This window comes from Sardina pilchardus, chromosome 24 (assembly GCF_963854185.1).
Source record: "Sardina pilchardus chromosome 24, fSarPil1.1, whole genome shotgun sequence".
Taxonomy (NCBI): domain Eukaryota; kingdom Metazoa; phylum Chordata; class Actinopteri; order Clupeiformes; family Clupeidae; genus Sardina; species Sardina pilchardus.
Genome location: NC_085017.1, coordinates 14,584,120 through 14,598,711, shown reverse-complemented (window position 1 = coordinate 14,598,711; position 14,592 = coordinate 14,584,120). Strand labels below are relative to the sequence as shown.

Genomic DNA, 14,592 nt, shown 5'->3' with positions numbered 1-14,592 from the left:
ACTGATTTTTTTTTCCTTCTTCTTATAACTGTTTATTCCTGCATCGGCTGACCCAGTTTAGGCCTGCGACTGATGTCACAGGAGGGGAGGGGAAGGGAGGGGAGGGGGGCGGTTTTGGGGGAGTGTGAACAGTCTACCCTTAACCTCACCAATCAAAATCCCCTTCAGAGGCCCATGGAGTGTGTGGGGCCGACCTCAACCCGTGCAGGCTTGTGCCAGTGCATTACTGTCGGCAGTACTGAAGCGCTACCCGCCTGCCACTCTGTGCTGACCTTAGAACAGTTTTTAGGCCGTTAGCCTGCTATGCTATGCTATGCCTTCTGCGGTCTCTCTTCTAAACGCCAGGAGGAAAAGGCAGTTATCCGATTATTGATTAGGATGTGCATCATGTTATTCATTATGCTATATGTATTTGCATATTTGATCTTAACATTGTGTGCTCCTACTGCTGTGAATCAAATAAAGGCATTGATTGCTATGCACCTGACTGACTACATAACTCTATATCCACTCAGACACTGGCCAAGCTGCAGCAGTAGCGCACACACACAGACAGCAGTAGAAGCAGCAGTGCCTTGATGTGCATGCACAAAGCCCACAGCGCACCAACAGCAACAGTGACCCCCCCCACTCAACCCCCCCTCCCCTGTCAGAGTGACCAGCCACTCTCCAATGCAATATCACAACTCGGTTGCTATTTGGTTAACAGCTTAGTGCAGGTGCTGTTGGCTTAGCTCAGCTGTTGATGGCAGCTGTTATGAGACACTAAACATGTCTACTTTCCCAGTAATGTGAGTGGCGTTGGGATTCAAGCGTCTTTAGCTGGGAGCAGATGTGAATACTGCAGTGTGGGAGAAGAGGGAGACAGCCTGGCAGTCGCAGTGGCACACACACACACACGCGCGCCCGCTCACACACACACACACACACACACACACACACACACACACGTGGTTAGAGTTAATCAAGCTGAGCAGCAGGCAGCCGGGCAGCCTGGGTACCGTTGGGCGAAGGTTCACGGGAGCAGAAGACGAAAGGAAGGAGAAAGCGCCGGGCTTTGGCCGACTTGGGAGGACTCTGAGGCACTAGGTCTTCAGGGGGGAAATGAGGAGAAGAGAGAGAGAGAGAAGGAGAGAAAGAGAGGGGGAGAGAGAGATGAAAAAGAGGATGAGAGCTGGAGGGAGAGGATGGGACGAGAGAGAGAGACAGATGTAGCAACAGAGCAGAGCATGAGGAGAACAATTGTCTGTTTCAGTCTCCTTTTAAGAAGGCAGAGAAAAAACGCCTTGTTCACTTCCGAGAATCCTTGTGACTCCTCCATCGACACGCACATAACCCCCAACCCCCCCCCCCACACACACACACACACACACGCACACACACGCACACACACACACACACTCACTCTCACTCTAACCAGAAAAGAACACCAGATCACAACCAAAGCTTCATAGATCAACTATGTTTTCAGTTCACACGCTTCTCATTCCAATAACTCTGTAAGGCAGCTAAGGCAGCTGAGGCAGAGGAACAGTAGAACAGTAGCATTGCAGTGCTGTGACCGTATTCAGCTCACATTCATCCCCACTAACCTCACATGGATTTTCACTTCATCTTCATCACTCAGTTATGCTGACTATTGACTATTGACCCGATGCAAAACGGGCTCTACAGAGACGTGTCTAATTAGCGGGTACGACATCTTCAGCTCCCTGGAGTACGAATACTATTTGACCCTCAATCTAAGAAAATGTCATTTATGGATTCTGCATATGAAACCCCAACATGTAAACATCACTCTGACAAGCCTGAAAGTCGGGGTGTGTGTGTGTGTGTGTGTGTGTGTGTGTGTACGTGCATGTGTGTGTGCACGTGTGTGTATGCATGTGTGTGAGGCTTGTCCTGACACACAATTGATTCAGGAAATGCAAAACAACTTCTGCATTGTCATTCCTCACGCCCAGACGTGGGGAAACCCGCGTCAAATAAATCACGCCCTGCGGCGTGCGATCAGCTCTGGTCAGGCAGTGGATGCTTCACATTCCAGCACAGTCCAGTCCAGTCCGAGCCAAACCACCAGTGAACAGACAACACAATGACAAATATTCGGAAATCGTCCTTTGGAAGCTGCTGCAGCCCCAAAGCTGTTTAATAGCTTTTTTTTCTTCAGAAGGCAGCTTCATTCATCCCAGTGATGACACAGATGCACATCACACAGCGCAGCCCGAACCTTGCCACCGCTGCAGCCTCTTGCACAAGCCCCTACGTAACCCCTGCTCGCTGCGCTGTCTTGTCCATGACTGCCTCCACTGTTCTCTGGAGAGCAGGGGAGAGAGAGAGATGGAGAGAGAGAGAGAGAGAGAGAGATGGAGAGAGAGAGAGAGAGAGAGAGAGAGATGGAGAGAGAGAGACAGAGAGAGAGAGAGATGGGGGCCCCCCCAACAGACTCGCTGACAGGCTCCTCACGGAAGAGGAGGGCCCCGCCGTCCGCGTTAGGCTGCTGTCGGTCCGTCCGCGGAGCACAAACGAGGCCTTTCACGAGCGACGAGCGACGAGGGCCCCGTCTTGTCCGACCCCCTCCAACACTCCCGGGCAGTCCCAGGCCCCAGCAGGCGGAGCGACCGCACCCCACTCTGCCTTCAATCAGCCCCATTATCTCTCTCTAACTACCCCCCCCCAGGAACACCACAACCTCCCCCTCCAGGGACTGGTGGCATTAAGTAGCTAAGCAACAAGCCCCCCCCACCCCCCCTCTCTGGGTGTGTGTGTGTGGAGGGGGGGGGGCATCTTTGACATTTAAGGGAGATGGAAAAATGGATCAAAATCAGAGAAGAGACAGACAAATAGAGGAGCATCAGTTGGGGGGGGGGGATGGAGAGAATAGTTATATAAGAAGGCAGAGAGAAAGAGAGAGAGAGGAAAGATTGACGAAGGAGGGAAAGTAAAAAAAAGTCTTGGAATGAGATGGTGCTCAGACCGAGAGAGAGAGAAACAAGAGAGAGAGAAACAAGAGAGATGAGACACAAGAGAGAGAGAAACAAGAGAGATGAGACACAGCTGGGTGCTCCTCTAGTAGCATATTTCTCCATCCAGTGAAACAAATGCCAACCTGGCCCATCCCCCTGTCCACACAGGCTCTCGCCCTGCTAGGGCAAGTGTGTGTGTGTGAGTGTGTGTGTGTGTGTGTGTGTGTCTGTTCACATGTGCATGTGTGTGTGTGTGTGTGTGTGTCTGTTCACATGTGCATGTATGTGTCTGTGTGTGTGTGTGTGTGTGTGTGTGTGTGTGTGTGTGTGTGTGTGTGTGTGTGTGTGTGTGTGTGTGTGTGTGTGTGTGTGTGTAGGGTAATCCATCTGTGGTTAGGGAGCCGTGGCTGTGCCGTTGACAGGCTGGCCGTTCCCAGCGCGGCGCTTCTCCTTGAGCGAGTGGAGCTCTCTGGCTGGCTGCTGTAGTGCATTTTTCAGGATTATGAGCCCCCCCCCCCCCCCCCCCTTATCGCCTCCCCCCTCAATCTCCAGCTGGAGGTTCTGGCACCTGCTGCTGCGCCTCCTACTCCCCCAGCTCCTCCTGTCCACCCCTCTCTCTCTCTATACACACACACACACACACACACACACACACACACAACCGGCCCCTCTCCTTCAGCAGTGAGGCAGCAGGGGGCCACTTGTGATTCTGACAGTGCAGAATTCCGCTGCGCGTCACGAGCCGCATGTGTGTGTGTGTGTCTCAGTGATATGACGGTCCCTGTTTCTGGAGCGCGCACCAGCTGTTGCTAGCTTTCTCGTTTAGTTTGCGATTTCTCATTTTGACACCCCCCCTGTGGTCTCGAGAAGTGTTGTGACAAGTATTTGAACAAAAAGTAGAGAAAAAAAAACATTGTAGCTTTTCTTTGAACTGACAGCTCTGCAATTCCCCCATCAGCTTGTCAAACACAACATCAATCCAGAAAGTCACACACTATTTACACCGACGGTTAATACCACTGATACTAACACAGACGTAAACACCCTTAATCCTTCAAACTCTTAGTCCCACGTTCAGTATTTCCCCAAGTCCCTTCCATGTGAGACTAGTCAAGAAAGCAGAGAGACTAGAGAGGTCAAAGTTCAGTCCTACCTGACACAGAGATGGCCCGCACCCCAGTTCGGACCGCCTCGATCCGCTTCTCGTTGTTGGCGACCCTGTGTGGGAAGAAGCCGTGGGTTAGGTTATGCAAGGAGGAGAAATAGTGCGGTCGCTCGGTCACTTGTCTAGGAGACTATTTCTGATAATGAGGAACACAGGGCAGACAATACTTGGTGCCCTGGCAGCTTCTAAAATAAGCACCGACAAATGCTTTAGGGGCTTGCCTGTCCACAACATTCAGAGCGAGAATCCAAGTTCGTTCCTTTCATCCTGCATTTACAGTTTGTGTGTGTATAACGAAATCATCCGCATATATTTTACTGTATTTACTTTGGTGTCATATGTGAGTGCATGACTACTTGAGCTTTCACTTACTTGGGTATTGATGGAAGCGCTCTCTCACCCTCTGTTGGTCAGAAGTAATAAAAGCACACTTGAGTTATCAAAACACTGATGAACAGAAAAAGATGCACTGTTTAGGAGACTATGCCAAAACAGAAACCATGAACCTCCAGGATTCTCCTCCCACTCACCCTCTCTCACTTCCAACCAAAACATGCTACTCAGAAATACAAGCAGCGAGTGCAAATACAAGCAGGAAGACTTTAAAAAAAAATACACAACAGAATACGTCCTTTACAATCCATGTAGTGCCGTCAGGCAGCAAGGAACCTATGACAATGCTGGCCTTTTAGAGCTAGCCAGCCGTCAGCACATAGCTGGGGGGTGAGCGACTGGGATGACTCACAGATAGCGTAGCCATAGGAACAGATCCAGCGATAAACAGGCAAAGATTAACACCCCCCCCCCCGGGCAAAAGAGTAAAGCTGAAACCAAAGACTGGACGGTACGGGACACGAGTGGGGTGTTGCCTTACCTTTCTGGGGCCGGACGATGGCGGACTGCGCGGTGCCGTTGACCAGCCGACAGTAGCCGTCTATCAGGTCGGCCATGTTCTCCGCTATGGGGAAGGACGGCGTGGTCACTGTGAGAGGCTGCGAAAACAGGGGAGTCCACAAAGGGCCATTATCAACCGCACTACAACTGCTAAGGGGAGAGCGAGAGAGCGAGAGAGAGGGAGAGAGAGGGAGAGAGAGGGAGAGAGAGAGAGAGCAGCTGTCCCCTCCCATCAGAAGAGCATGGGCCAACTCGACTCCCCCCCCCTCACCCCCGCCAGACACTCCTACTCATCCCACACACATAGACACACACACGCACACACACACACACACACACACACACACAGACAACAAGCATGTACCCACACGCGCACACTGACACAGACACTCACTCATGCTTTTTCCCCTCACCACTCCAACCACTCGTGTGTACGTGTGTGTGTGTGTGTGTGTGTGTGTGTTTTCCCTCCCATGCCCATTCACAGTCACTTAGTGAGATTCTCTGACCCTCCCTCCCTTATTGCAGTAGACGGGGAGGACAAAAACACCACGACAACTATGTGTGTGTGTGTGTGTGAGAGGGAGTGTGTGAGTTAGTGTGTCTGATGGGTGTAATCGCACTGAGAAACACCTTAGTCATAGTTCCCCTCCACTGAAAGTCTCTAGTCTCGCCCTTTGGTAACGTCCACCCCCAGCAACACACACACACACACACACACACACACACACACACACACACACACACAGAGAGATAAAGACCCCCTTTCATTCTGTGACAAACAGCACTCTTTACAGGAAAAAAGCGCTACTCTGCCAGGTCCTGCTCTCACAGTCTGAGAGCCAATCATGAGCAATCACAGAGGCATTTCAGGCCTGTTTAAAAGCAGTGTGTGTGTGTGTGTGTGTGTGTGTGTGTGTGTGTGTGTGTGTGTGTGTGTGTGTGTGTGTGTAAATTGGCACCACAGATCGATAAGTGACTGGACACTGACAAGTGCAGCTAGAGGTGAGTGTTTAGTCAGCATGTGGCGGGAGTGCAGCGGGCAGTCAGACATGGCAGACGTGCTCAAGGACGAGGGGGGGGGGGGGGGGGATACGGCCGGCTTCACATCAGCGTCCACTGTAAGCAGACCAGTGTGCTGCATAAACACGTGCCCCATTCAAACGTGACGTGGCTCAATGGTGTTTTTTGCCCCCAACGGCACCTTCCAGGCAGCACAGCCTAAAAGGCACTACCTTTACCCTATTCCTAACCTTAACCACCTCAACCCTCATCCTACCCCTAACCTGAGGGGAGTAGTGCCTTGAAGGCAGCGCTGCCTGGAAGGCACCATTGAGGGCATATAATACCAAAGACCACGTGACGTGCAGAACACGCACGTTTTCAAAATGTTGTAGGTCACTTGTGATATTTCCATTCCATCCAGTCTGATGTTGGTGTTGTTAAGTCCAACTATTATCTTCATTGTATGAATGTCTTTGGCTGCACTGAATGTGTGGCTCGAGGTTGCACCATCAATTATTCAGCAGGTGAGACTTATGGATTACAGCAGGTAAGGTCTCAAGAGCTTCATAAAACAGACATTTCTGTGGAGATGATATACTATGGCTACATGTTCTGACTGTATATAAACACCCACCGTATGCCTGCGGTGCCTGTTGTAACAATATGCAGGTGTAACAATATAATATAGGTACAAGGTGCAGGTGGGAAAATAAACTGAGTGCTTTACAACAACCCGGTGCATTTATATCAGTTGGCCGTTTCTACGCAGTTCTCTATACGTCTATAGCTGTCCCTCCACACTGTTGCAATCAGCAGTGGTTATGGGAGGGAGACCTTTTGAGTGGTGCTCTTCTTGCCTGTGTGTGTGTGTGTGTGTGTGTGTGTGTGTGTGTGTGTGTGTGTGAGTCCTACCTCAGGGGCTCCAGCCACGTTGAGTTGCAGCATGCCTTTGCGCTCCTTGTCGTCCAGGCACGAGTAGTGGATGCTCTGCACCTGCGTGAAGTTGGCAAGATGTGTTGGCTGCAAAACAAACAACAAACAAGTGTTAAGCATTCTGGACGTATCTCCTTTTATGAGGAGCAATGGTGGTTTTAATGACAGCAAAAACACACTGAGGATCTATAACAACTACCATATGACTGGTTGTATGAGGAATGAACATTTTTGGCAGCTCTGAAACCCCTGCTCTAAAAAGGCAGGTGTTTTAGACTTTAACTACATTTCAACTTGTTAAACAAGAGGGTTTACAGGTCTCTGTGAATGCCCCAATCATCATGTGGTCGCTTTGAATGACCCAATCATCATGTAAGTTAAAGGAATTACGTGTAGTGCCCCTGCTTGAGGACCACTCAAATCCCTTAGTGCCAGATATTACAAAGGACAGTGCCATCCAAACACACAGCTTAAAGACAAAGAAACGTGCAAGGAGTTATTCTTGCTGAAGATTCCCTCACCGTTGAGCCTTTGTCGGTCAGGTAGCTGATTCCTTCCTCTGGCCCAATGGCGAGCTCCACAGAGATCACCCAGCTCGACTGGAACACAAAACACAAACCAGAACATTCGATGTATTCTGACCCAGCAATAGAGAGTCTGAAATAAAGCATCAAATTGAATCAAGCTGCGGCTAATAGTCGGCAAATTTCGGTATTATGATGACACTTTGTGATTTCATAGTCACTGGAAAATTAGGATATAATTGAATTGGTAATGATATTGGCTTGACTCATGGTTTGATGTAGATTTATGTCATGAGCTGAGGACAAATTTATTCCTTACTTGTCCAGTAGAGGGCAGTGCAGTCCACAAACAAAAAGCCTCAGATACAACTCCCCCTTCTAAACAGCAGCCCTCTCACACAGCAACACACTCTTTTCATCATAATAGGAACTCGAAATTTGGAAAATGACTGCATTCTCTTACCCCGAGAGCACATTTGAAACACTCTTTATCAAATCTGTAGACCGGTGCCAGGATCTCAAAGAACTTGAGGATGCTCTGCTCGTCGTTCATGTTGGCAAACTGCTTGAAGGTCTGCTGGATCAGTTTGCGCAGTGCCTTGGCCTGAGAGGAGGGAAAAAGCCAGACACATTCATTAGGGGCCTGAGGCACGTACACACACACACGCACGCGCACACACACACACACACACACACACACACACACACACACACAGCACATCGAGACCCCTATCCGCCACTGCACGAGCCTTTGCCGGGAAGAGGAGAGTATGTCGCACGTTAAATCATATTATCGACTTGGACAACCACATTAAAAAGCGCTCCATCACCAAGACAACAAATAACCAGGGCGATGCGTATGTGTGCCGGAAGGAGGAGGAGGAGGAGGAGGATGGGGGGGGGGGGGGGGTGATAACGGAATTCAATAACTCTTGATTAATGGCCTGCCTGAGATTATCTTATCAGTTATGAGCGCGTGGAGGATATGACACAACTAAGCCCGTGTCCTCGCATGCAAAACAAAGGCCCATTGGAGGCCGTGTGGGGTCAATGCTTACACAGTGAGCACGCTTGAAAGTGGGTATTGTCGACTTCGACAAAAATCCATAACAGACTTCCACGGCAGCTGAGGGAAATGTCTCGTGGTGGCGGGAACACTCGCTAATCAAATTAACCACCTGGAGTTGTTGCGGTCAAATCAATCTGCCAGCTTTTTTAGAAACAAAAGTGCCAAGCGCCTGCCAAGCTCTATTGTTTGATCGAGCTTTTAACATGGCTTTATCACAGCACTTAGAAAACCTTCAATTTTGAGAAATGCAACAGCCTCTCTGTCCATCCAGTGGTGTTCTCGACAACAGCCACTCCTCTGGGTCAGTTGGTCTATGGGAAACTGCCTGCTCGCGTCCTAGAATACGCTTTCGGCGTATAGAGATTATTGGAGCACTAGTAGGCTACGAGGAGGTAATCCTATGAGAGGAAATCACGTCAATATGAGAAGACAGATTTCTAGTCCTCCTCTTCCACTCGGTTTCTGGGACACTGGGATCTGCACTCTTCCAATCATTCCCTCCCCCCCGTGCATGTGCTCCATGGACGAGAGTAATTGAAGGGATTGGTGGTATTTCAGGAATGGACAAATACACACACGCACGCACACACTCACACACACACACACACACACACACTGATGGTTATCGAGGGAGCTGGTAACGAGCCGACAGCCGTAATCTCCGGGTCCCCCGCCCTTCCTGAGTGGAAGTTCCAACCGTGTATCTTTGCGCTCATCGCCCCTCAGGAATCATGGGAAAAAATTGTCGGTACATGGGCCGAGCAAGAACGCCAATGACTCAAGCAGCAACTCACTGAAACCTACGCTGAACCATCTCCTAGAGACCCTCTTACGTACACCCCATTTACGCACATCAGTGCAGGTGTTTTGTTTTACTGCACTATAAAACACAGAAAACAACCATAGACACATTTTCCTCAGTCTGTGCCAATGCGAGAAACACTACTTCAGCGCTAATAATGGCAACCCTTAGGCGTAGGGCGAGAGTGTTAATTGCACAAAATGTCACCACTCTGTAATACATCATTTCTTTAATTGCCTAATTTGATTAGGCTTGGATTGAGTTACACTCCTTTCACCATCTGCCAGGTAACAACACACTGCTGTCCACTGGAGTGTATAGTGAGAATAATCAAATTAGACCAACCAATATGACTACGAGATGAGCCGCTTCAGTGCACCATGGCATTTTTAATCACTATAAAAATTCAACACTACAAGCTCTTTTTCTAAGATGCATGCCATCTTTTTTTTTGGTGGTTCTATCTTCGCCGGCATTGGGGCGTCATCTCGTTCCTCTGCTACTAAATCATGCATTCGACCCGAAAGCTCCTATAACTGGAGGTGTGATGAGATTCCTGAGGGAATGCGAGCTAATGCTGGCGCTGTTCGCTATGCGCTAACGCAACATGCTAGCCACACGTGTGTCTATAAGGACATGTGGTGGGGGTAGGGGGGGCTAGGGAGGGGAGGTCTGCAGCTAGGCTCTTTTTAATGAAAGCTGCACATGTTTTTTCACTGCAAACAGCAGTCTAGGGGGTGATATCTGGGGCAGCTTGATGAAGGGGGACACAAGGGAACAGCCTGCGCTCTGCCCCCCACCCCCCCCCCCCCCCCCCCCTCCCCAGTTAGACGGGGGAGGGGGGACGGAGAGAAGGAGAGGGTTTAATGGTGACCTTGGGGGTCAGGAGATACCCCCACCCCACAGACGGAGCATCTGTCCCTTTGCTTTTGCTCTCTGGGCCTTTGTGGTGTTAGGTTAGCAGCAGGCCTCACTTTAAACACACACACACACACACACACACACACACACACAGCGCACCGAACTCCTAGCACAGACCCCCACACCCCTGCGTGTGCCGTGAATTAATCACCCACATCAGGCCCACACAGTCAAACACACAAGCACGCACGCACACAAACCTGGCACACACACATTCACTCAGCCACACCTTGGAAAGTGAAATCCCACCCAGAAGATGTTTCCAGGAATAATTTTGAAAAGAAAAAAACAAGAAAAAAAAAACACTTCAGTGTTCAGTGCAATGTTTGGATGGCTTCTCCTGGTGTGGAAATGTTGGGGCCAGGGTTGACAGATGGGGGTGAGCGCAGGAGAAACACACATGTGTATGTGCGCGCGTGTGCGTGTGCGCGTGTGTGTGTGTGTGTGTGTGTGTGTGTGTGTGTGTTTAGGGGTCATTCAGCTTGAGCTCTCTCCCTACAGGCTAATGTGGTGGAGGTGGTGCGTGTGTGTGTGTTTGTGTATGAATGTGTGTGTAGGTGTGTGTGTGTGCGTGTGCACACATACTGTAAGGAGAAGGGGGGCAAAACTAGGCCAGGCCTTCCCAAGGTTGCAAACGCCTGATACTCCATGCAGAGATGCATGTAGGGCTGAAGGGAGCCCTCAGAGGAAGAGCTACCGATCAGAAACAAGGCTGCTTCCTCCTGAGTCAGTCGACCCTTTGATTATTGTGTGATCCTGGCACGCTAAACCGCCTGAACTCTAACAGAAGCTGGAAAAAAATGTCTACCGCTGCTGCTGACGACCTGCCCGAGTCGGAACTACATTTGACACGGCGGTTTGGCTTTATTCGGGACTTCTTCACGGAACTCACCTTCACGGAATCCAGCAAACTCTTGGGAAAGAATCTTCTGAGGCCCACGTCTTTCCTGCGGAACAGAATGAAAACCATTTTGAAAAGGACGTCAGAGGGAGATGAGGATATTAAAACAATGGGGATGAGATTAAGGAACACATCCTGGAGGACAATGGGCCATTCGCAAAGTCAGGCCCGGAGGCATTCTCAAAGGGACAGCGATCATTAGCTTGAGGCTACTCCTGTGCTTTTATCAGATAGCAAAGGCTTATTAAAGAGACCACTTTGGAGGCTAGGGAGCTTCACAATAGCTCTGCTGGGTACTGAGCCATTAGCCATGGAAACTCACACACACACACACACACACACCACACACACACACACACACACACACACACACACACACACACACACACACACACACACACACACACACACACACACACACACACACACACACACACACACACACACACACACACACACACACACACACACACACACACACACACACACACACACACACACGTTAGCACGCCGCTGATGAGAAATTGATGAATGACTTAAAGAGGACCGTGTGGGACCTAAGCAATCTTTTACAGAGCCAAGGATTGAACAGGAACTGCAGCTACGAGGCCAATAAATCTCCCTCTCTGCAGCAATCGTTTCATCATTCACGATCAGCGAAAAAAGGGGCGCTTGTTAAATGTGAACCTCGACACTATTGCATTAACATTTCATAAGTGGCCGTGGCATAACTTGCGTAACAGTAAACTTGCATAACTGGCCATGGCATTCCAGCAAATCCATCCGGAGGCTTTATTACACCGAGCGAGAGACACACATGCTTAGCAGTTTGGATTTGGGGTGAGACGACAAACATCAAAGTATACCGTCATTACAGAATAATCAAGCGTAGTGGTACTGCTGCTTTAGCTTACACTGGATGCACTGCAGAAACCTACAACTCCTTTGATTTGATCTCTGTCTAATTGGCTGCTTTGCTACAGTACGTGATCTGTGGTCGAGATGTCCACAGTGCTCTCGGCCCCTCCCCTCCCCTCTTCGCCCCTTTCTACTGGTTGCTGCAGCAGCGGTCACTCAGACTGGAGCCACGCTCTGATTGGTGGCCACTGACCGGGGCCCTGGCCAGGTCCTCCCTTGGGGAGTTTAGCACTCCGCTGTGTTGCTGTGTCTTTGGTGCTGGTGGACTGACCTGGAAGTAACGTTAACGCGTGCACCACTGAGGTGGGAGGGAGAGAGAGCTGGTGGAGGAAGCGAGGGATGTGTGTGTGTGTGTGTGTGTGTGTGTGTGTGTGTGGGGGGGGGGGGGGGGGGTTGGACTATGGAATGCAGGCGGAGATAGAGAGAGAGAGAGGAAAAACTAGGAGAAAAGAATGAGCCAGAGAGTGGGAAAAAGCAAAAGAGCGTGACACAAAATAGACAGAGAGAAACAGAGGGATAGATACATACAGGGAGGCAGAGAGAGAGAGAGGGAGAGAGAGCACACTGGCAGGAGGTATACATTCATTATGTACTAGTCTTTGTGCTGCAGGACAAAACCCAGTTTTCACCCGGTGCTCCACTGGCGGTTGGACTGGGCCGAGTAATGAGATTGGGAGGACATTTCAACTCTCTAATGTGTTAAAGAGATTCCGTGGCTCGTAATTGTCCCTTTGGGCCTCCCCCCACAAAGCTTTTAGTTTGTGGATTTACTGGAAGCCAGGGCCAAATGCAATTATTTGTTCCTCATCGCTGCGCGGTGGAGAGAATCATAAGACTGGCACTGACGGGGCGACCATTCTTTCCTGTCCATGAAGTGTTGGAGAGCGTGGGAGTCCAACACTATATTAAATCAGCACAAGACTACGCTAAATCGCTAGCGATGGAAGCGGACCATCAGCATGCCAAGCACCTTTCCCCCACAGATCCCCCCCTAGAAACACATCAGGCTGAATTTCTTCCTGAAGGCCACGACTGAAAGCTAAAGCGCCTACTTGCGCATTCTTGTCCGTCGGCTGAAAAAAGCACGGGGAACCAAACAGCGTAGATGGATCAATGGATCACGGATCAGACGTAGACAACCGTATTGATTTTTTGCACACAACCCATCATTTTAGAAATAATTCATAATGTCAACAGAAACCCAAACGTGTAATTTTTCAGAGGTGAAAGATGCTTGAGAGATGGCCTGGTGTGCAAATACGTCAGGATGCCTCAAGTAAAACCCTCGTCAACGAACGGATTTGATTTTTTGACTGGCCAGAGGTTTGTCACATCCCCTGCATCTTGTTGATCTGCCATAACGTTCCTGTAATGTCTCGGGAGCAGCTGTTTAAACGCATGCTGAACACCGCTCGTTTGAGAGCCGCGCTCCGAGACACCACATCTCCTGGCCCGAGCTTAGATGGATACATACGACCCGTTCCTTGACTCCTCGTGTCCTCCGAGCAAGAAAACATTTTAATTTCCCCCAGGACTTGACAGAAATTCTTCACACACTTGAGGAGAAACAGCATGGGGGAGGAAGCTGTGCTAGGGTAGGGGCCTCCAAGTGTGTCCATGGGGAGCTTATGACTGCGAACGCTTCACGTGGTTCCGTGTACCGCACGGCACACGAGTAGAATAGCAATGCCTGCGCGGGGATTGCGAACCCTGGTGGTGTTATCGAGGAGACTGCTAATGAACGGGAATGTCAACAGGAACAGCGAGAAAGAGGGCTTTTCGCATCCATCTCAAGGTGTTATGACTGAGAGAAACACCTTTGCTCATTACAGAATTTGTCAACAGTTGTGAGAATGTTACAACAACAACATCAATGGTAATCTGGAAAGACGGAGCAAGGGATGAAATCAATGGAATAGAGATAGAGACAGAGAGAGAGAGAGAGAGAGAGAGAGAGAGAGAGAGAGACAGACACATGGGGAGAGAGAGACAAAGAGAGACAGACAGAGAGAGAAAGAGAATCAACAAAGTGAGACCAGTGGCCTTTCACTAATGAGAAGACTTCACTAGAGTGCGAGAGAACCCTGAGAGTCTGAATCTAATTGGCCATCTTCATCGGAGCTAGTGAACCCAAAGGCTCCTCTCCTCTGACCTCCCCCAGATCTCCTGCCTGGAGAGAGAGAGTCTGCACACGATTGCTGACTGGTCTGGAATGACCTGCTTACATGCTAATTACAGCTATGGTCAATATGCAGTGGTCTCTCGAGCATTAAGGATGCAACTCATCTGCCTCTTCACACAAAGATGCTTGTAGACCTGGACACATTGATCCCTCGAGTGATAGTCAACACACTAGTGCTTTTGTACTACATATGACAACAGTAAACTGGACAACCAAGCTTTGACAGAGACAGACTTTGGGTTCAAGAGGAAGCTGTAGGCTACTGCCGTTATTACTTTAGATATACAGGGTAACTGAGCGGACAATAATCGT

General features: G+C 49.7%; 1 protein-coding gene across 7 annotated transcripts in view; it reads right to left on the bottom strand.

Annotated features, from left to right (window-relative positions):
* The window catches only part of ptk2aa (protein tyrosine kinase 2aa), a 97,645-nt gene that overhangs the window by 25,668 nt on the left and 57,385 nt on the right, over positions 1-14,592 (bottom strand). For all 7 annotated transcript variants that reach the window (XM_062530221.1, XM_062530220.1, XM_062530219.1 and 4 more), the window contains 7 exons: positions 11,172-11,226; positions 7,951-8,091; positions 7,485-7,562; positions 6,943-7,050; positions 5,006-5,123; positions 4,504-4,534; positions 4,120-4,184 (listed from right to left, as the gene is read on the bottom strand). In XM_062530221.1, coding sequence (XP_062386205.1) covers positions 4,120-4,184; positions 4,504-4,534; positions 5,006-5,123; positions 6,943-7,050; positions 7,485-7,562; positions 7,951-8,091; positions 11,172-11,226 — 596 coding nt within the window. The remainder of the gene's footprint in view (positions 1-4,119; positions 4,185-4,503; positions 4,535-5,005; positions 5,124-6,942; positions 7,051-7,484; positions 7,563-7,950; positions 8,092-11,171; positions 11,227-14,592) is intronic.